The 21,526-nt window shown below is 37.6% G+C and overlaps 1 protein-coding gene across 1 annotated transcript in view; it reads left to right on the top strand.

Annotated features, from left to right (window-relative positions):
- The window catches only part of DEG7 (DegP protease 7), a 375,281-nt gene that overhangs the window by 110,024 nt on the left and 243,731 nt on the right, over positions 1–21,526 (top strand). The window contains exon 5 of the mRNA XM_089410870.1: positions 13,964–14,000. Coding sequence (XP_089266996.1) covers positions 13,964–14,000 — 37 coding nt within the window. The remainder of the gene's footprint in view (positions 1–13,963; positions 14,001–21,526) is intronic.

Raw genomic sequence — 21,526 nt, 5'->3', positions numbered from 1 at the left:
GGCTAGTAACCCTATTCTCAAGGTCAATCAGTTTTTGCTGAAATCGGTCATTTCATCGATGACATTGAACAAGTTTGTCGGGGTGTATATTTGTCTACCATCTTAAACTTTCTTCCTTACTTTGAGCTATTTTTCTAATTAATAATAATAATATTTTTTAATTAATATATATATATATATATATATATATATATATATATTATAAATTAAATAATAATTAATTATTTAATATTTATAATGTAATTATTATAAATCATTGACCAATCTCCCCAAACGCTTACCCGACCACTGATGACCCTTGGTTGTTGGTCACGTCTGTTGACTGTGGCAGACGTCGATGACTCCTGTGGCTACAACAACTAGAAATATATTGATGTGGGGGAACTGGTGACGACGACGGAGGATAGGAACGATGTAGAGAGTGCAGGTTTGTGGATGCGGGGACAACAAAAGGAAGGCGTATGCAACACGGTGTGGTGGACGCAGATAGTGGGGTGGTTGAACATATAGAGTGCAGTGCCATGGAGGGTGGACGCAGATGGAGTGGCATGGATGAACTGAGGGGTTTTAGATGTGGCTGGACTGAGTGGATTGAGTCAGCGGGGAATCCAATGGCTAGACAGCGGATGATACTTTTGTGTAGCATCTTGCTGGAGACCAAACAGGCTCTGATACCAGATGGCACAAACAAACTCAGATATTCAGCAAATTCATATTTATTATTATTAAACATATAGAAGATGATTACAATTTGTGGGAGGCCCCTGGCTTTATACTGCCTTGGGTGCCTCTTGGTGCAAAGATCATGCCCTTTGCCTAATAACTACTAATTAACTATTTTTTATATAACATCAAACATCAAACAACCGTGTCTTCTAATTCCCAACAAAATGGAGTAGCTGAAAGAATGAACAAGACAATTTTGAATATGGTACATTCGATGATGTTTTTGAAGAATGTTAAGCTGATGTTTTGGGTTGATGCAGTTCTATTTGGTGAGGCATCTCAGGGTTTTTGGTTCCACTTGTTATGCCTTGGTACCTAAGGAACAAAGATACAAACTCAGTACAGGGAGTCGCAACTGTATCTTCTTGGGGTATTCAAATACCTCTAAAGGATACCATCTTTATGATAAAGTTAATAAGAAGTTTATATAATATTTAGAGATGTGATCTTTCTTGAATCTTCCAAGACTGACAATGTTGTTGAGTGGCAGCTTGATCACTTGGATAGATTCAGACATGCAAAGTCTTTTCGAGAGTTTGATAATGAGAATCCACATCTTAAAGGGGGGATCCCTATACTGGATCAATATGTGGAATCCTCTTCTGAAGCACTCTCTCCTCCGCATGAAGCTCCAACCACTGATGACACTTTGAGTGATGTGATTGACAAAATTAAGAGACTAAATCTTGATTCAGCGCCATCTCAGGCAACTGAGCAGCCTGGGCCTTCTCAGAAAGGTCCTCCAAAATGGCTGACAAAGACACTTGAAAGTGTTCGTCCTAATGAGATTGGAAAGACAGGAACAAGAAGCTCAACCAGAGAAAATGGAGGTGATGTAGACGATCTTGATTCACCTGTTGATATGTATGTTTCTTATGATTGTGAATTGAATTTGTCTACAAAATTCAAACCAACTTCCTTCAAAGAAGTCGCTTCTCATGATGAATGGAAAGCAATGCAGAAAGAATGCTTTGATAAAGAATGGCACCTGGAAGCTTGTTGATCCTCCATTGGGAACCAAATCAATAGGATGCAAGTGGGTATTTAAGAACAAATATAAAGCAGATGACTTACTTGACAAGCATAAAGCCAGGCTTGTGGCAAAAGGTTTTGCATAGAAGGAAGGGGTCGATTATGAGGAAACCCTTGTCCCCATAGCAAAATGGGCTACCATCCGGACGCTCTTTGCCTTGGCAACTCAGAACAGTTGGAAAGTCCATCAAATTGATGTAAAAAATGCTTTATTGAATGGAGATCTGAAAGAGAATGTTTTTATGTCCCAAGCAGAAGGATTTGTTGTTAAGGGTCAGGAACACAAAGTATGCAAGCTTGTAAAATCCTTTTATGGCATCAAGCAAGCACCGTGAGCTTGGTACGAGAAGTTAACTGAGCATCTTTTGAAACTCAATTTCAAACATTATGATCTTGATGATGTAACTTTGTTTGTCAAGAAAGTTGGCAAAACAATTGTATACCTTGTGGTGTATGTAGACGATCTTTTGATGTCAGGGAACATTGAAAACTACATTTCATCCATAAAGAAAGAACTGAGGAAAGGTTTTGAAATGATAGATTTGGGCTATGTTCGCTACTATCTTGGTATTGAAGTAACTCTGAAGTTTATATTCCTCTCTTAGAAGAAGTACATTGGAGATCTGTTGAACAGGTTTGGAATGGCTGAGTGCAATCCTTTGACTACTCCAATGGAACAAAACTTAAAGCTCACATCCACTGAAGGAAAAGAATTTGAGGATTCAACAAAGTATAGACAACTTGTAGGAAGTCTCAACTACCTGACTACTACTAGACCAGAGATTTTATTTGCTGTTGAAATCGTCTCCTGGTTTATGCAAAAGCCTGGTGAGGGTCATTGGTTTATTACAAAAAGAGTTCTAAAGTACTTGAAGGGAGTTCAAGACTTTGGACTCAAGCATACACAGGTGGGTGACTTCAGCTTGAATGGATACTCTAATTTAGATTTCGATGGAGATAAAGACACTGGGGTATCTACTTCAAGTTATGTTATGAGTCTTGGATCAGGAGCTATCTCTTGGAGGTCACGCAAACAGTCAGTTCTAGCAGATTCCACAACTGAGGTAGAATATGTGGCAACAACTGAAGCAACAAAGGAAATTGTGTGGCTCAGGAAAATTTTGGAAGATTTGTAGGAGAAACAAGTGCATTCAACTCCTCTTTTGATTGACAATACTTTTGCAATAAAGTTGGCCAAGAACCCAAAGTTCCATGATCAAACCAAGCACATTAATACAAAATATCATCTGATTTGACATCATGTTGAGGCCAAGACAATCCACCTACGATATTGTTCCACAAATGATCAAATTGTAGACATCTTCACCAAAGCGCTTGGAAGGGAAAATTTTGAAAGAATCATAATGATGCTTGGTCTCACCAACATCCCTTCAGAGTAAGGGGGACGAATGTTGACGACTAATCTGAAAGGATTGGGATTATTGTAAATAGTTTCAGTTATGCTTTAGAGAAAACCAAGAGACATTGGAATTGGAATCCCAAGAGTCTCTCCACTCATGTATACATTCGTGATTTGGCTAATGCAATAAACAAGTTATTTGTGGAGTTACCTTCTTGGCTTGACAAAGAATACTTTAATGGTAGTAGATGAAGGAAAAAGATTGGTAAAACCATAATATCCAAAAAAACCTATGGCAAAATTACCCTAGCAGATTACGAACCCTTGTTTATTTTTACCATATTGGTGATAGTCAAGGTGGCTTAGAGTGTATGGTACTTCATGCCATCTTGATCTCCTATTTATAAATCAAGGAGACTCATATGAATAATCATATCATATTGTGCATTTGGATATCTTGTAATTAGAGGTTGCTCCCTTGAAGAGGCTTCTTATTCACTAGTTCACCTTTCCCATGTGTGGCATTACTAAAATTGGTGATTTTTTTGTTCATAATATTTCGTATTAGAGTCGATGATCCTTGGAATGAGTATTGATCTCGATCCACTACTAAGTGAATTGTTATGGGAATAAGTACCCTAGGGCTTTGGGTTGGAACCCCAACAGAGCAAGAGCAAACTACAGTAAGAAACACTCATACAACTCAGGCAACATGCTTATATAAACAAACTATGCGATAGTGACCATACCCGGATGTCCTTCGTTTGGGTAGTTCCAGCAGGGTTCAAACCCTCTGCAACTCCTGATGATCTTCGAATCTGCAAATCAACCAATTCGAACATACATAGCAGCATATAGATAAAGCATTTTAAAGAAATCAACTTTATATCATATAAGCAAATGATTAGTTATACATCAAAATAACATTCATACATGAATTACAACAGTATATGATGCATAAACAAAGTTAATCTTAGGAACAAGACATCGTTTCTTTTTATTGTAGAAAGCTATAACTAACACGGAGAGAATTCACCTGAGTCTTCTTCTTCCAGCTCCAAGCGGAACTGTCCTCTAGATCCGTCCAGTCCCAGTCTTCAACAACCTCCTTCCATAACCAATACCATGATATCTCAAGAAAGTGGGAGAATATCAACACTCAAGGAAACAAGGGTTTCCTGAAACTTGGGGAAGTGCTTGAAGCACAGGGATACTTCAGACTCAGTCAAGGATAATCTTAGTATAATAATTCTATCTCTTCTCCTCTTTAGGCCTCCCATAGAAGTCTATTTATACTTCTCCCAATTAGTTTTTTAGTTGGGAAACAGTTGGGCCATGGGCACTAGGAGGTAAACAACAGGTAAAACCCGTGAACTCCACCCATAATTAAGGAAATTTAATTTTTTTTAAGTGTTTTAACACATATACGCGGGTTGGGTATGAACCAACCCGCGTGTACATGCTTTTATCCTAGGGCAAAGCAGCGTACAGGGAATAAAACACTGTTTTTAAAATATTTGGACCAATTCTGGAAGGAGGGGTTGCCCTCTGCCATAAACCAAGCATCACAAATACCAAGGGTGGTAAATGGAGCTATAACATGAATGTAGCCCTGAACATGATATAGGAGTGAGATTGGTCTAAAACAATGTTGAGTCAGTATGGGTAGGCATCGAAGTCAACAAGGATGATGGGCATGGAGATTTTTTTCTTGCATTTGATGAAGTGTTGGAGGAGGAGGGCCTACATCCTCTAAGTGGTGGCCTAATTAAACTCTAACAAGCAAGACCCCCAAACCTTCAAATTATAGAGAACTTTGGTCCAGATAATGGAATCCGTAAGAGAGATCTTGGAGGGGATGTCCTAGAAGTTATGTTGGACATATTGGATCTTGAGTAGGGCTAAGGAACCATAGCCCTTGTTGACAACAGGGTTGAAGAGAGTGCCTCGAATTGAAACGAGGCCCTTAACATTGTTACCCCAAGTATGTACATGATCTCAATGTCTTAATTTGCTCTACAGTGAAGCAGAAATGATAATTTGAGATCTCCTTTGAGTCATTGAAGATCATAACCTTGGTTTTTACCCAAGGTGATTGTTAGCTATTGAGTGCCATGAAAAAGGATCGATGCATCTAATTGTCTCTGTAAACCCTTAGGGGAAGAGGGTAAAAGGATGACATCAATTGCAAAAAGAAGAATATATATCAAAACTTGGTGGGGAAGGGGCATGCATTGTCACCTTTCATGTCGTCATGATGGAAAGACTCCATCTCATTGATGTAAATCGCAAACAAGGTGGCAGATGATGGGCATATCATTGTTTGAGAGAAATAGTGTTATTGATAAAACTTTAAATTTCAATTGTTGTGTAGAGACAACCTAGGACATACTTTTACTAGGGCATGATGGTTTCTAGGAGGGTTTTAGAAATGCCATTGTAAGCCTATGGAATAGGAGCTCTTGTAGGGTCGAGTCAAATGCTTTTTGGAAGTCTACAAAGCCACTATAGAAGAGTGGTGTCTCATATTGTTAATCTATTTGGCCTTGCTATACCCTTTTGGTCCCTTGCCGTATTTTGGTCACTTGTGGACATTACTATGATTATCTTATTTTGACTACTCCTTGATGCTATTGGATCTTGTGACCTTCTAGTCCTTACAAAGACACATGCAAGTCCCATGTGGACATCTCCACCAATTTAGGGGTACCACTAGATATGGTCATGAAAGCAGGAGACACGATTTGATAATGTTTGAGGTTCGAGGGGGTGTGGGTTGCTTGTTTTGTATGAAACTCCCTTAAGGGTCAAGTTAATATAATATCATCGGATGAGTGCACTAGATACCTGTGGGGCCGGGTCCATCAGAATAGTTCCTTGCTTCGAGACAACTACATTGCGGTTTGCTACTTTCCCATTGCCTTGTCACACTTTGTGATTCTTAGGGTGTCTAAGGGAGACCCTTTTCTTGATCTTTATGAAAACATATCCCATTATTCCACTCTTTTGGAGATCATCCTTCTAGGCGACTTCAGTGCTTGCATTAGAAGCCTTTAGGTTTCCCTCCATGATTAAGTTGAGCATGCACTCTGCCTCTAGGAGATAGGGTCGAAGTCCTTGGTTTTCCATAGGTGCTCACATGACAGGGACGAACACCGTATAGCTTATGGCAGGTATCTTTTGCAACTAGGGTATTCCCATGGTTGATTGATTTTGAGCGGGCTCTCTTGCTTGCTAGGTTTAGGTGACTTCACTTGCTTCCCCCGCAATGAGGGATCAATGTGGTGGATTATGTTCTAACCAGCAAATATTTCCTCCCATACATCCAATACTTCTCCATATCTCGCCTTTGCTTGACTAACCTTGACCTCCTTGCCTTCTCCATCTCCACATGCCCCCTCGCTTCCCTCCTTGCCCCCACCCCCCTCTCAAACAACCTTCCTTTTTGATTGAGACTATGATGTATCGTACACCACTCACCTTAAGGAGTTACTTTCCCCCCATTTCCCACTTTAGATCGATGGATGCACCCACAACCAAGGGGTCCTTAAAGAGGCCGCCCTCGATTCCTACCCCCATTCCACTTGTCAGCATGTCCATTAACCTACCTTGAGATCTTGCGCCATAAATTGTTGATTTGATGATGAATGCAAATCCTTTCAGTAGCGGCTCCTTTTCTCATGCACGATCCCCCATCTTGCCCCGTCCTCCACACTGCCTACTGTCAACTTCTTTACCGTAAAAAACAATCATTTCTATCGCAATGAAGACGTGAACTTTGTGAATCGCTTTGTCACTCTCCTTAAGCATTCTAGCATGCCCTCTTTACTATATACCATGATAACCCATTTGACATTGACCCTCAGACTATGTTCTCCAATATCACCCCCTCTATGACATCTCTGGACAACCCCCAACACATGCCCCCCCATCATGTCACCTTTTCTTTGAGTGGGATATCAAGAGACTAGTCAAAGCTACATGCACCAACAAAGTAGTGGATGAGGAATGTTTTCAAGCGAAATTCCTGAAGCATGGCATTCAGTCTCTTGAGTCCTTTATTGTCGATCTATTCAACCATGTAGTTTGTTCCAACTTCCCCCTTACTTGGCTAAGACATGTTATCCATTTGATCCATAAATCAAGGAGTAGTGGTGAGCTAAACAACTACAGGATATCATGGTGGGCCATACTTTCTCTAAGCTTTATGTCATGGTCTTATATCAGTGGCTTTCTGACGAACTAGAGAGACGACATCTCAAAGATAGAGGATAAGTAGGCTTTTGCCCGAGTTACTAGAGAATTTACAACATCTTCACATTCGAGCCATTGTTGAGGAGACTCGTTAGTGCTCTTTGAAAGTCTATTGCTGCGTTGTTGACTTTCGGAAAGCATTTGATACTGTGCTTAGGGAGGAATTATTCCAAAGGCTTTGGGACGTTGGCATATTTGAGACCCTTTTGGTTGCCATCACGAGACTTTCCGAGTTGGTTTTGGGTTTCCTCAGGATGGCACATGGCCTTTCTAACATTAGAGTACCATTGGGGTAAAACAGGGGAGCCCCCTTTCGCTGACCCTCTTCGAGATTTACATTGATGAGTTGGAATCTTTCATCCACGAGGACATCTAGAATGGGGGTTGGTTGTTTTCTATGTTAAGTATTGATCTCCTTGCTCCTTTTTGCAGATGACTTGGTCTTGTTGGCATCTACTCCGAGGGCTTGTAGAGAGAGATCGATGCCTTGACTAGCTTTTGCGACCTTTGACAGTTGATAGTCAACCTAGGTTAAACCAAGGTTATGATCTTTAATGCTTTGAAAAAAACTCTTTGTTATGAATATAATTTATATAAAAAATAATGTAAATATAGTAATGATTAATTAGTGATCATTAATTAGTAATTAGTACATAAAAGGCATGTCTAATGGGACAAGACCATCCATGAAGAGGCACCTGCTTAGATATATAAGCGGGCCTCATTTGTAATTCTCATGAATACCTCATATTAATTATTTTATATAATATTCAATATATATGTTTCTTATCCTTATTGGATGTCTTCGTGTTCCAAGTGTTTTGAAGATTACTCTATAGTACAAACTTTGTTCGTTAAATATAGTAATGATTAATTAGTATTGAAGAGGCATGCCTAATGGGAAATGACCATCCATGAAGAGGCACATGCCTAGATATATAAGCGGGCCTCATTTGTAATTCTCATGAATACCTCATCAATTATTTTATATAATATTCAATATATATGTTTCTTATCCTCAATGGATGTCTTCGTGTTCCAAGTGTTTTGAATATTACTTTATAGTACGAACTTTGTTCGTTACATTTGTATCAGAGCTGTTTGATCTTCTGGATGCCGAATCGCTGCACAGTGCCAGTCTGATCCAACCTTTGGCCATCAACCTATTGTCAACCTTTTTGTCATCACAATTGAAGTGTTTTGCTATAGAAGTTTGGAGTGTCTCCATCTTTCCGTTAGGCCCTTGGCCATTAAAAAAAATAGTATATGTATATATATATATATATATATATAGATATATAATATTTTATTTATTTATTTTTATATATATGAAAAAAAGGGATAGAACATTAGATCTATTAAAAAAAGAATATATAACAATTGTTATTAAAAAAGCAAAGTTAAAAATATATATATATATATATATATCTATATTAAAAAAATAGTAAAAAAAGGTTTATAAAAAGAAATTTCAAAAATAAAAATAAAAATACAATATATCTATTTCTATCTATCTATATATATATATATATATATATATATATAAATGGACTTCTCTTTTACCTCCGAGTTGCTGTCTGGCATGCAATGCACGATGCCAGGACGCCACCCAAAGGCCATATGGCTACTCGCAATCTGCCATTCACAATGACAAGCTCGACGGTTGCACAAACTGCTACCACTGACAATGCCGATGTTGCCCTTGCGGATCTACAACCACAACCAGCCATTGCTACCCCTTTGCCGCTCTTGCCCGAACACCATCCACACTCCATCGACCAACTCCGCCATTGACACCTAACCCTGTTTGTCAACCAACAACATAGTTCGACCAATACACAACCGCAATAAGCCCTGCTATTCCCTACTCCACTCTAGTCAGCCACACACTCAACAACCTTTGGTGCCATCTGTGATTAATAAAATAAGAAAAGGTTACAGCCATCATATCTGTGGGCATAAAAAACAAACAACCATATCCAAGAATTGTAATTGTTTGATCATGTTCTATGATTAATCAAAATCTGTTATTATAAGTTAAGCAAGGTGCAGAACTATAGTGGGAATCAGATGATATTTTTTCCAACGAAAAAAAGTAATGAAAATGATTTAAAATAAGGTTTTATATTAAGAAATAACTCAACTAAATATTGGGAAAAAAAGAGAAAAGAAAGAGATAATATTATAGAAAGAAGGTGAAAGGTTTTTAATAAAAGTGTTTTTAAACATTACTTTTATTAAAGTAAAATTTTAAAAAAATCCAAGTTAAAAAAATTATTAAATAATTGTAAGTTAAAAAGTGGTACAATTTAAAAAAAGAAAAAGAAAAAGAAAAGAAGAAGCCCAAATTCAATTTCAAAGGTTCCATTCAAGTTATAAAGGGGACTTAATCATATTTGAAGAAGTGGGTCACTCAAAGAGTATATAAACTCCTCAAGCAAAGTATCGTTTCCATCAAGGAATGCAGAATGGAGTCTAACTCAGAAATAAGGGAAGGAAGGTTTTTAAGAACCTCAACAGTGCTGCTCTAGTGCTATTTAGAATTAAGGGGACTCTTGCAGGAAAAGATGTTACTATTTCTATCTCTCCCGCTGAAGGGAAAAATTATATAAACCCTAACCTTGCTAACCAATTGGTGATTCCCGAGTCAAATTTAATCGAAAGATTAGACCACTGGGATGCAAAACAATGACATAACAGATTTACAATTAATCATTGGGGATTATACTTTTATATCATAATTTTCTGTTCGATCCTTGTGGGAGAATCAAGGTAACATTATTCTAGGTTCACCCTGGATGGAAACATTAGGATCCTTTATCCTAAATACGAGAAAAAACTTTTTGACATTTTCCTACAAAAATAAGAAAATAACACTACAGGGTGTTATGTTGAAACAAAATTCAGTGATGCCAAAAGACATACAAGATATCTCAAAAGTAATTCTTCAACAAAACCAAAAGGAAAGGAAAAATATGCAAAAAGAAGTTGAAAAGATTATCGTAGACAAAAACGAAGAAATTACTCGCCTCAAGGACCTCAGTGAGAAACTATCGACACAAATTAAGAAACTTAAAAATGACAAGAAATCATTGAAAAACAAATTAGAAGAACTCATCATGAAAGACATATTGAAGTCGTCAAACATAACCTTCCAAGTTGAAGAAAAAGAATGGATACTGATCTAATCAATACCACAAATCAAGATGAAGACAAGCCTGTGGAAATAGAAACATATTCAGATGTTTCAGTTCAAACAACAAAGATTTCAAGTGAAGATTCATCGATTAAACAAGTGACATCCATACTGAAAGGAAATTAGATACTTAAAGTAAATCCAGAAATTGACACAATCAAGTTAAAGGGAAATAAAGTCACAAGAAATCCTTATCTACACCCAAATCACAAGAGCAAACATCTCAATCAGTTTGCGTAATTTTATCACTCGAAATAGAAACAACAAACTTATGTTCCGAAGCATAGTGATGTCAGCACAATCCAATATGACGATAACAATTTATCCCAACTATAAAGTAATTGCAAAGTTCCACAAAAGATTGTTTTAGGATGGTCTGATCCTTTTTTAGTTCGACAATATTATTTATCGCTCCAAGGAACCTATCATATTGTATCAAGAAATATGACAACTCAAAGAAATCTGAAAGATGCAAATGGAAACAGATGACATGCCTTGTCAACAATAAGCTTTGAGGACAAAGCTTTTTGAAGAGGAAGACACTGTTATGAATATAATTTATATAAAAAAATAATGTAAGTATAAGAATGATTAATTAGTGATCATTAATTAGTAATTAGTACTGAAGAGGCATGTCTAACTGGACATGACCATCCATGAAGAGGCACCTGCCTTGATCTATAAGCGGGTCTCATTTGTAACATTCTCATAAATGCCTCATATCAATTCTTTTATATAATATTCAATATATATGTTTCTTATCCTCAATGGATGTCTTCGTATTCCAAGTGTTCTGAAATTACTGTATAGTACAAACTTTGTTCGTTACACTCTTACATACATACATTTCTATTTCTGAGGGGAGGAGATTGAGATCACCACATCATACATATACCTAGGAGTACAGTTCATAGGACCTCGTTTTGGCATGCAATAGGCCCTTTAGCCTTGACTTGACAAAGTGTGTGGTTCCCTTGCCCTTATTGAGAGACAATGCTTCCAGAGTCAGTTTCAGGACATCTCGTCCAAGCTCTACATAATGGACGCGATTATTAGACCCACGATCCTCTATGGCTTCGAGATTTAGGGATTGAGCTTGGTACAAATAGATTGGGCCTAGATGGAGAGAGTCCAAACCTTGCTTCTCAGGCACATCATCTGATCCAAACATACAATCCTGCAACCCATTATTTATGCAGAGTTAAGCACCCACTCGTTCTTCCTCGATGTCATCAATCGCTTGGTGTCTTTCCTCCATAGAGTCAGATTTTTCAGAGGCCGATACCCCTACTTTGTACTTTGTTACTTGGAGGCCCTCGCATTAGCTCACCCCTTGGGGCATACACGGGGTTGGTTCTTAGATGTTTCTTGACTTCTCCAGAGACTAACCATTCCCCCAGAGTGTGTTCACTCCTTCAGATTCTCGCTTGCTGCATCGAGCCTTCTCATGTCGCCCATATAGGTACTGAATCAGTCCATGAAAGAGGATATCTATAGATTGTTCATTTAGGTCACTTGGAATCCCCCCCCCCCCTTGACAGGATTGGGCCCGATGATGTCCTTTTACCTTGAGGATTTCCTGGAGTTATAGGCTAGCATCATTGTTCATTCCCGATACATGCACAAACATTGGATATATTCATTCAGGATTCCTTTGGGCCAACGTGAAGTTGGTTCTCATCGACTTCAAGCAGAGACTAACCACCATATACCAAGATTTGATAGTATTTTCCAGGTGTGATACCTTGAGGAGCTAGAGATAGAGAAACACCTTAGGTGCCCCATATACTATGAGAATAAATGGCGCTACCACTGCCTCTATAGAGATTTAGGAGTATCACTCTCTACATTTTTCCGGTATTCTAACCAGAGATGCTTAGCCCTCTTCATTAGGGAAATATTTAGACACAGATCTCAGATCCTACATATCTTGCCTCACTTAGGGATAATTTAGATGATCACATCGTACTTCTAGGTTGATCCTGCTCATTGGAGTAACAAGCGATGAGCAAAGTTCCAGAGTATTTCAATAGTAGAACAATGAGACTTCAGGTCTCCCCTTAGCTGCGCCCCCTCAGTCCTTTTGGTAGGCTAACAAGTAACCTCAAGACCATTGTGAGGTGCCAAACAACCCATCAATTCACTCACACCCAAAGCATCAGAACGATTAGTTTTAGGCGGTTCCTGAGCAGAGTGCCCCTCCTCTACGGACTCCTCCCTAGCCCTAGTGGAACAACCAAAGACTTATCCCTATTTTCTTTCCTTTCATTCTTGGATGCTAGGAGTATCCCTTGCTCCTACATCTGCCTGAGGAATCTGATAGCGCCAATGCCATTGTCACCCCCCTCACCTTCGGCTATGAGACTCAAACATTCTTGACATCGTTGACCTCTAGCCCTGGGCTTATTCACTTAGTATTCTGCATCAGCGGGGGCTTTTGATCCGGTTATATACATGTTTTTGAGGCTATCCTATTGTTGTATCCTTCTTTGCTTCATGTTATCCTAGTTTTAGTTTTGGCATTTTCTAGGAGTTGCATTTGCACTCCCACATTTTATTTGTACTGAATGTATCCTTCAGTCCCATTGACCTACTTTTGTGGTCATTCATTGTACATTAATAAAATTATCTCATCTTATCTGATCTGTCTGCAGTTGGCTGATTTGTTTAGCTTTTCTACTTTGTGATTCTTGTTAATAATCTGCAGTGCTGGATTTTTTCCACTTTCCTATCATGTTTCTTATTCAACAACGGGTTCTCTCGTTCATTTGTTTCACTTTGCGGGTCGGGTTGTCCCTACAATGGGTTAACTTGTTCCTTTTTCTGGTTTTGTGGATTGTAGTTCTGCAACCTGCATATTTGTTCCACTTTTGAACTTTCTAATTGATGTTGACCTGTCTGCAATGTGTATTTGTGGAATAACCACTCAGTGGAACTTCTGTTTTGTAGTTCATTTTTGCAGGTGCCCTGCAGCAGAACTTTTGTTCTGAATTTGTGCTCTGTAGGAAGTCGTGGATGGATCAACTCCCCATTTCTTTTTCTATTTGAATCAATGATTAGTTAACTATTATGACTATTTATGTCACATTTATAAGGACGGGCAGTTTAGAGCTTCTTTTTGGAAAAGTGGTTATAAATCAGATTGGAAATTCACCTCTCATAAAAGTGCTAACAAAGTGGTTTGTTTGATTGTCAATGTTTCAATTCTATTTGCTGGATGTAATATTTGAAAGTCTCTTGAAATTAACATCATTCGATATTCAATAGGTTTTTGCATTGTCATTATTGGACAGAATAGATCTACTATTGTGCACTGCAAGTCTTTAGTTTGGGCCAACCCTTTTTATGTATATCGTGGTTGCTGTGGCTTATTATTTACTGTAACATGTCTGCAGGGATGGATACAATGACTTCAATACCTTCTACATGCAGGTATGTTGTCTGTGTGCTTGTTGTATGTTACTTTAGTTTTACTAGTGTGCTTCAGGAGTTAGGTCAGTTCTTTATTTCTTTTGTTGAAGGAGAATGCAATTTAAACTTAAGTTATAATAGATTAGTGAATTACATCTGTCAGGTTGTGGCCTAGTGGTCAAGATGGGGTGTACTCTTTCCAGCGATTCTGGTCAAACCTTGGCATAAGTAGTGCCAGAGTATAAGTTGTCTAAATTTGATGGGATTGATATGATGATTAGATCAATGAAATAAATAAAAATTAAGTTAATTAAATGAGCTCTTGTTTTAAGGAGGCAATAATAATCATATCCAAGTGTTGTCTGATTTCCTTCACTGGTTAAGAGATATAAAGCAGACTCATCATAATAAAGTTATGCTAGAGTTTTTCAAACATCAAGGAATTGCTGTTGGCAATAAACTACAAAGTAAAGCATGCATACGTTTCTCTTTTGAGTTGAGGATGCAGATATTTAAAATCTCACTTCTAAATGGTAACAAGTCTCTGATGTTTAGATGTCATTCTTAGCAAGTACCTTGATTTTTGAACCAATGAGGTGTAAAACGGTTCATTTGTGTGGGGTTTAGTCTCCATGCAGGTCACTGGTTCAACTCTAATGGGGAGGGGTTGAGGGTGGGAGCAATTTGTGGGGGATAGAAACTGTCCCGTGGAGCATCCAGACTTGACCGAGCCTTGCATAATCCTGGTGACATCATCCTGCAGGTGGGCAGATTGTTCTTCCATCCAACATTGGGGGTGGTCCTAGCATAGGCTCAGCCTAGTTGGGAAAAAAAGTATTTTCATTTTTGATTTTCTAGAATGCATCTCTCTTGAGATGTTCATATGTATGTGTGAGTGTGTATGCGAGAGAGAGAGAGAGAGAGAGAGAGAGAGAGATTCAAACATGACCACCTCAAGCCCTAATTTTGCAATAAAGTGTTTAACAAACCAGCACTAGGGCAGTGTAACACTCAATAAGGGGAGCACAACCATAGAGGGAAAGAACCTGTAAAGTAGAGAGGGCTAGAGAGAGAAAAAAACCCAAACACGAGAAAATTCAACATTTGATGATGCCCTTAGGCAAATCAATTTATTAAGAATGAATGGATCATTTGAGATGATAAATACAAATGAGAGTGGGTGTATAAATACCCAACTTAAAAGTAGGGTTTGGGGCTGAAATATATACTACAAAAATACAAAACCATGGCCAAAAATGGAGATTAAACTGTTTTCAACATCCTTTTTTAAGTTGCACATGGGCCATGGAGAGAAGACATTACATAACATATCCCTACAATGGCAATTCTCCCACACTATTATGATTCTGCATGGTTAAGGTGGCCTATAGCAGAGGTTTGTGAAGATGTTGTTAGGCTGGTTTGTTTAAGGTAGATAAATTGGCATAAGCTGTCCTTCAGAATGGAGTTGTGGAATGTAGTGCATCTATATTTTAATGTGCTTTGTTTTTTAATGAACCACATGCTTGTGAGCAAGCCGAATGGTGCTTTGATTGCCACAAAATAAAATGGTGTTGTCATTTTGAGGAAACCCAAATATTCAAGAATCATTTGTATCCATGCAATATGCTTTTCAGCAAGAGTGATGCTATAATATTTGGCTTCTATGGAGGAGAGGTTCAGAGCTTGTTGCTTCTTGCAACACTAAAATAATGGGTTTTGAATTGAGAGTAAAATGTAACGAATAAAGTTCGTATAATCAGAGGAATGCTTTGATACCAATGTAACAAACAAAGTTCGTATACTCAAAAGTTAAATACTCCAGAAGACTTGGAATATGAACATCTCCATTGAAGATACAAGAATATATATATTAAAATGTATGAATGAGAATGATGTGACAAATGCGAGCGAGAGCCTGCTTATATACCCTAGGCAGGTGTCCCTTTATGAATAGTCATGTCCTTAGGGACATACCCTTCATTAATAATTAATCATTATTTATGATGTGTTATTATTATTTATATTTACATTATTTATATCTATATTTTATTTGTAACGTTGCCTTCCTCTTCAAAAAAAATTGTCCTCAAAGTTTTTGGATAAAAAGGCTTTTTATTTTTTTGTTATCTGTTTCTAATGTCTTTTCGTCTCAGAACATGCATCTTTGTTGATACAAGTCGATATGATCCTTGGAGTGATAAATAAAATTGTCGAATTGAGAAAGGACCTGACCACATACTAAATCAATCTTTTGTGGAACTTTGCAATTACTCGATCACTGAGATAAATTGTTATCTTCAGACTGGATTGTGCTGAAATCATTATCCTTTGGAACATAAGTCTATTGTTTATGTTTTGAGTCATATAGATACACGAACTTATTGAGTTGTTTGCTCTTATGATTCAGATGTTGTTAAGGAATTTTTTTGGTTTGATTTCCTCTTATCAAGCGTGTGGAAACTTTCTAATTTACTTCAGGTATTGGGGTTGTTGAGTTGGTTACGTAATCTTCACTTGGAGTTTCCATTGTTTGGATTGCAACATTTGGATATGTTTTTCCATCAACTGGTTTGTTATTTTCTTGAGTTGTGATATTGATTGGATCAGTGTTTGTATCTTTCCCTCCAACTTGGATTGAGGACTTTGATACATCTTTCATGATGAGTTGTTCTAATTTATTTTTCAATGATTGCTTATCGTTTTTAAGTTTCTTAATTTGGGTGAGCAATTTCTCGCTATGGTCCTCATGTTAAAATTGGCAACTAGGGCCAAACTCCACATGGGTCATCTTAGTTATGATAGCTGATATTTTTCTTGGATTCCTCTCTTCGAGAGGTGTAGGATTGATCCAAAGATCATTCGATTCCGACATGTACAAATGAAGATATGAATTTATTTATATTATGGACAAATTGTCAAGGTCGGCCAGCGAGCAAAACAGGCACTCAAACCCCCAATTCATCCTCAACGTTGCATATAAAAAGAAGACCTCAAGTCATTTTACCATCATCTTATCTCACATCTCTCTCTTCTCTTGTGATTGGGTATGCATTTCTCGGCAATCTTCTCTCTCACACGTGCGAAGGAAAGGAGGACAAATTTGTGTTGACTGCATTGACCAGCGTTGACCGAGTTGCAAGGAGGTTGTTTGACTGCATTGACTTGATGTGTTGACCAGTTTTGACTTCGGTTTGGGTGAGGTATCTTTGTTTTAGCAGATCTGGGCACAAAAACCAAGGCAATCTGACCTCTCCTTTGACCAACGTTAACTGTATTAGGGTTGGCCGCAGGGTTGACTAGTTTTGAATGGACTTTTTCGAACTATTTTGGACTGATTAGACTTGCTGTTGGAGGCCGAAGTTGACTGGGTTTGACCATGCTGAATTGAGGAAGGAATTTGCCCTGTTGACTAGCGTTGATTTATCTGGTTAAGGCTTTTTACTGCTATTACAAAATATCAGATTTGTAAATTGTACTATCTCTCTTTGCTGAACTATTGAAGAATATAAGAAGAATTGATCAAGGGTTTCCCCACATTGGGATTTGTCCTTGGCAGGTGCCACATCTTGTGTCCTCTTGTCTTGGCTTGTATTCTACTGAATATGTTTATGTTTTATCTGCATTTTACTATCATGTTGATGTGATTGCTAATCTGAATATTGATATTGGGCTAATAAAGAAATTGAAGTAAAATTTCTCTAAAGCATGGAACATACCATTCTTGTCTAAAATTAACATGGAATTAGAGCTGAGGTGAAGACAAAGCCCAAGCAAGAGTGAAAGAGTAATCACCAAAGACAGTTGGACAAGGAAAAAAGGCTCAATAGGTTCCTCATCCCACTTTCCAGCTGAAGGCGAGCTCCATGATAAATCTAACTATCATGGATAGGAGACGTCTCTTGGTTTGACCTTGGAAGAACAAGAAGTGATGGATTATGTGCAAGGTAAAATCCATGAGCCTCCTTCAAATGCACCAGCTGTTGCGAAGACCAGGTACAATAGGGATGAAGTCAAAGCAAAGAAGATTATTAGGGATTCCATTGACAAGCGTTTGGTGGCCTATCTCTGAATTGAAGACCTCCAAGGAAATCTATGACAGATTGATCAACATGTTCAAGGTTAGTAATGCTAATCAAATTCTATTTCTCAAGAATAAGTTGAAGGATATTAAGAAGGGCAAGGATGAGGATATTCAATCCTACTTCTTAAGGATCACTGAGATCAAGAATGATCTACTTTCGATTAGAGAAGTCATTCATGATAGGTAGCGTACTATCACTACCCTTGGAGGACTCCCACCCGAGTGGTATGTATTTAGAACCACTATACTCAACAATGATCGAATTCCAGGGTGTGAAGAATTGATGTCGAGATACGTTCAAGAAGAAACAAGAATGGTGAAGCAAGAAATGCCTTCTAATAGAAGTAACCCCATTGCATTCTCCGCTTATGCCAAAAGGAGAAATAATGCAGGGTCTAAAGGCCATTTCCATGGAAAGCCTGGATCTAGGGGAGGAAGGAAGGGAAGATGCTTTGTTTGCAATAAGTTTGGCCACTATGCAAGGGAGTGTCCAAATAAAAGGGACACATCACATGATGATGATCACAATCATTCCAGGGGAAACTTCAACAACAACGAACAAAGGAATGGCAGGTCCAATGGCAAGGGAAAAAAGAATCCGAGAGATCAAGGAAATGGTTGACCCTCCAAGAAAGCAAGGAATCCCTGGTATGAAGAATCAAATGTTGTTAACAATAAGCAAAAGGAGTACTATCTTATACCAGCCCTCTCCACTGCCTCTCCTTTGGACACTTTGGGGAATTGGCTAATTGATAGTGGTGCCTCAAGGCACTTCACCGGATACAAGGAAGTTCTCTCTAATCTGATAGAAAATGAGACAAACTTGGAGATCATCCTTGGAGACGATGCCACCTATTCTGTGAAGGGAGTAGGGAATGTTACCCTTCAATTGAATCAAGGTAACACTATTCATTTGCAAGAAGTACTATATGTACATGATTTCAAGAAGAACCCGGTGTCCATTTCAGCCATGGAGGACAAAGGATTCAAGGTGGCATTCATCGATGGAAAGGTATGTGTTTGGAAAAGAAATTTTAAAGATGCTTTTACTCTTGGGTTCACGGTTGATAATTTGTATCAAGTTGGAGGAAGTCCATTGGGAGCCATGTCTTGCGACACATCTCTACAATCTGAACTATGGCTCCGAGGGTTTGCCCATCTTCATTATAAGGCCCTACCCGATGTGAGACAAATGGTGACAGGTATGCCTGAGTTCAAAGTAGAGCATGAAGGTGTATGTCCGGGATGTGTCGAAGGAAAACTTACAAGGGGACCATTCCCCTCAAGTAATAGCAAGACCACATATATATTGTAATTGATCCACTCCGAAATATCTGGTATAATGCTCGTAAACTCTTTGGGAGGATACTTATATTATCTCATCTTTATGGATGATTATTCTCGCAAAATTTGGATCTACTTCCTGAAGAAGAAGGATGAAGTGTTCACCTTGTTCCGACACGTCAAAGCCTTTATTGAAAACCTATTCGAGAAAAAAATCAAGATATTGAGGACTGGTAATGGGACCGAGTACGAATCCAATGAATTCCAAGATTATTGTAGAGAAGCTGGCATTAAGAGGGAGACCACAACACCATAGACTCCTTAGTAGAATGGTGTGGCTGAAAGGAAGAATCGTACTATAGTAGAAGCTGATCGTGCCATGCTTCATGATCAAGGGCTTTCAAAATTCCTATGGGATGAAGTTGCAAATACTGCTGTGTGTGTTCAAAACCGATGCCCTCATCAAGCAATGGACTCCAAGTCTCCCAAAGAAATGTTCAATGGTAGGAAACCTGATGTCTCTCATTTTAGAATTTTTGAAAACCCTGTATATTTTCATGTGCCGAAAGAGAAAGGAAGCAGATTGGGTGTATTTGGAAATAAAGAAATCTTTGTGGGGTATACTGAAAATTCTAAGGGATATAGAATTTATGTGGCTGGTCAAAGGGAATTTGAAATAAGTCATGATGTCACCTTAGACGAAGATATGGCCCTCAAGAAGATCAACAACCTTCCTATCCCAAGGAAGGACAAAGACGCTGACACTGGAAAACAGGTTGCACAAGAAGATGAAACGGTGCCGGATGTTGATGAACCTATGGATCCTATTTATCCTCCTCCTTCCAAGAGGAAACCTTGATGGCTTAGGGAGACTCTAGAAGATGCTGAGAGACATATTGCACCAAGGGGGGATTTTCGTGAAAGCAAGAAGCCGAAGAGGTATCAAGGATACTTGACCACCATGAGCACTATCATTCAAAAAGAGCCTTCATCATTCGAAGAATCCATGAAGCAACAAGTATGGAAGGATGCTATGAATGAAGAATACAAGTCAATTATGAAAAATGATGTCTGGGATATGATCCCTAGACCCCAAGACAAGTTAGTTGTCACCTGAAGCATAAAAACTATTACTGAAGTATGAAAACTGATAGCTTATAGACTTGAATGTAAAAATACAGAAGAGGTATTTAATAATAATAATTTATTATATATATAAATGTCTAAGTGATAATGGAAGTTACAATAAGGCCCTGCTTTTATACCTAAGCATGTGACCTTTCATGATTAGACATGTCTTTCCACTTAACTAATGACTATTTAACATAATCAGTGTTTAATTATTTAATATTTATATTAATTTTATTTATCTCACTTGTTATGAATTATATTCATAACATAGCTCTTCCCTTCGAAAGCTTTGTCATCAAAGCTTTATTGTTGTCGATTTTCTTCACTTAGTGTCTATCGTCTCGATATATACAATCTGGTCATCGTTTCGTCATGTAGCTCATCAGTAATATTCCCTAGATTTATTTATTTATTTATTTATTTTTTTAATTATTTATTTTATTTATTTATAATAATGTTGTTTTTTTTTTAATATATATATATATATATATATATAATTTTTTTTTAATTTTAATTTTATTATTATTTTTTTTAATTTAATTTTTTTTTTAAATAACTCTCTCTCTCTCTCTCTCTCTATATATATATTTATATACTATATAATTATAAGTGATATATATAATATAAGTATAATTATATAATTTTTTAAACTATTAATTATATAATTAATATATATAAATTTTAATATATATACAATATATATATTTTATTTTATTTATTTATTTATTTTTTATTTTCCGAAGAAAAAGCGAACTTTTTATTGAAGAAATAAAAAGTTACATTGCATATGCTTGAGCATTTCTGTTGCTGCTATATGACTGCTTTTGCAATAAAACACGTCCTACCTTCAGGAAGGACCATCTGTTCTCAAGAAGAGGCAGCTGAAAACAATATAAACCAGCTGCTTTAAACTATACAATATATATATTTTTAATTACATATGTGTAATTATATAATTTTTTTTTTATAACTTATGGTCATAATGTAATGAATCAAATGACCAAAAGAGACGAGGGAATGAAACATTGCAGCGTTGAATAATTAGGGA

Source organism: Pinus tabuliformis, chromosome 3_1, assembly GCF_031772625.1.
Source record: "Pinus tabuliformis cultivar Carrire ecotype Pingquan chromosome 3_1, CPIR1, whole genome shotgun sequence".
NCBI classification, from domain to species: Eukaryota; Viridiplantae; Streptophyta; class Pinopsida; order Pinales; family Pinaceae; genus Pinus; species Pinus tabuliformis.
The sequence above is the reverse complement of the archived record's forward strand: the minus strand, read 5'-3'. Positions and strand labels throughout refer to the sequence as shown.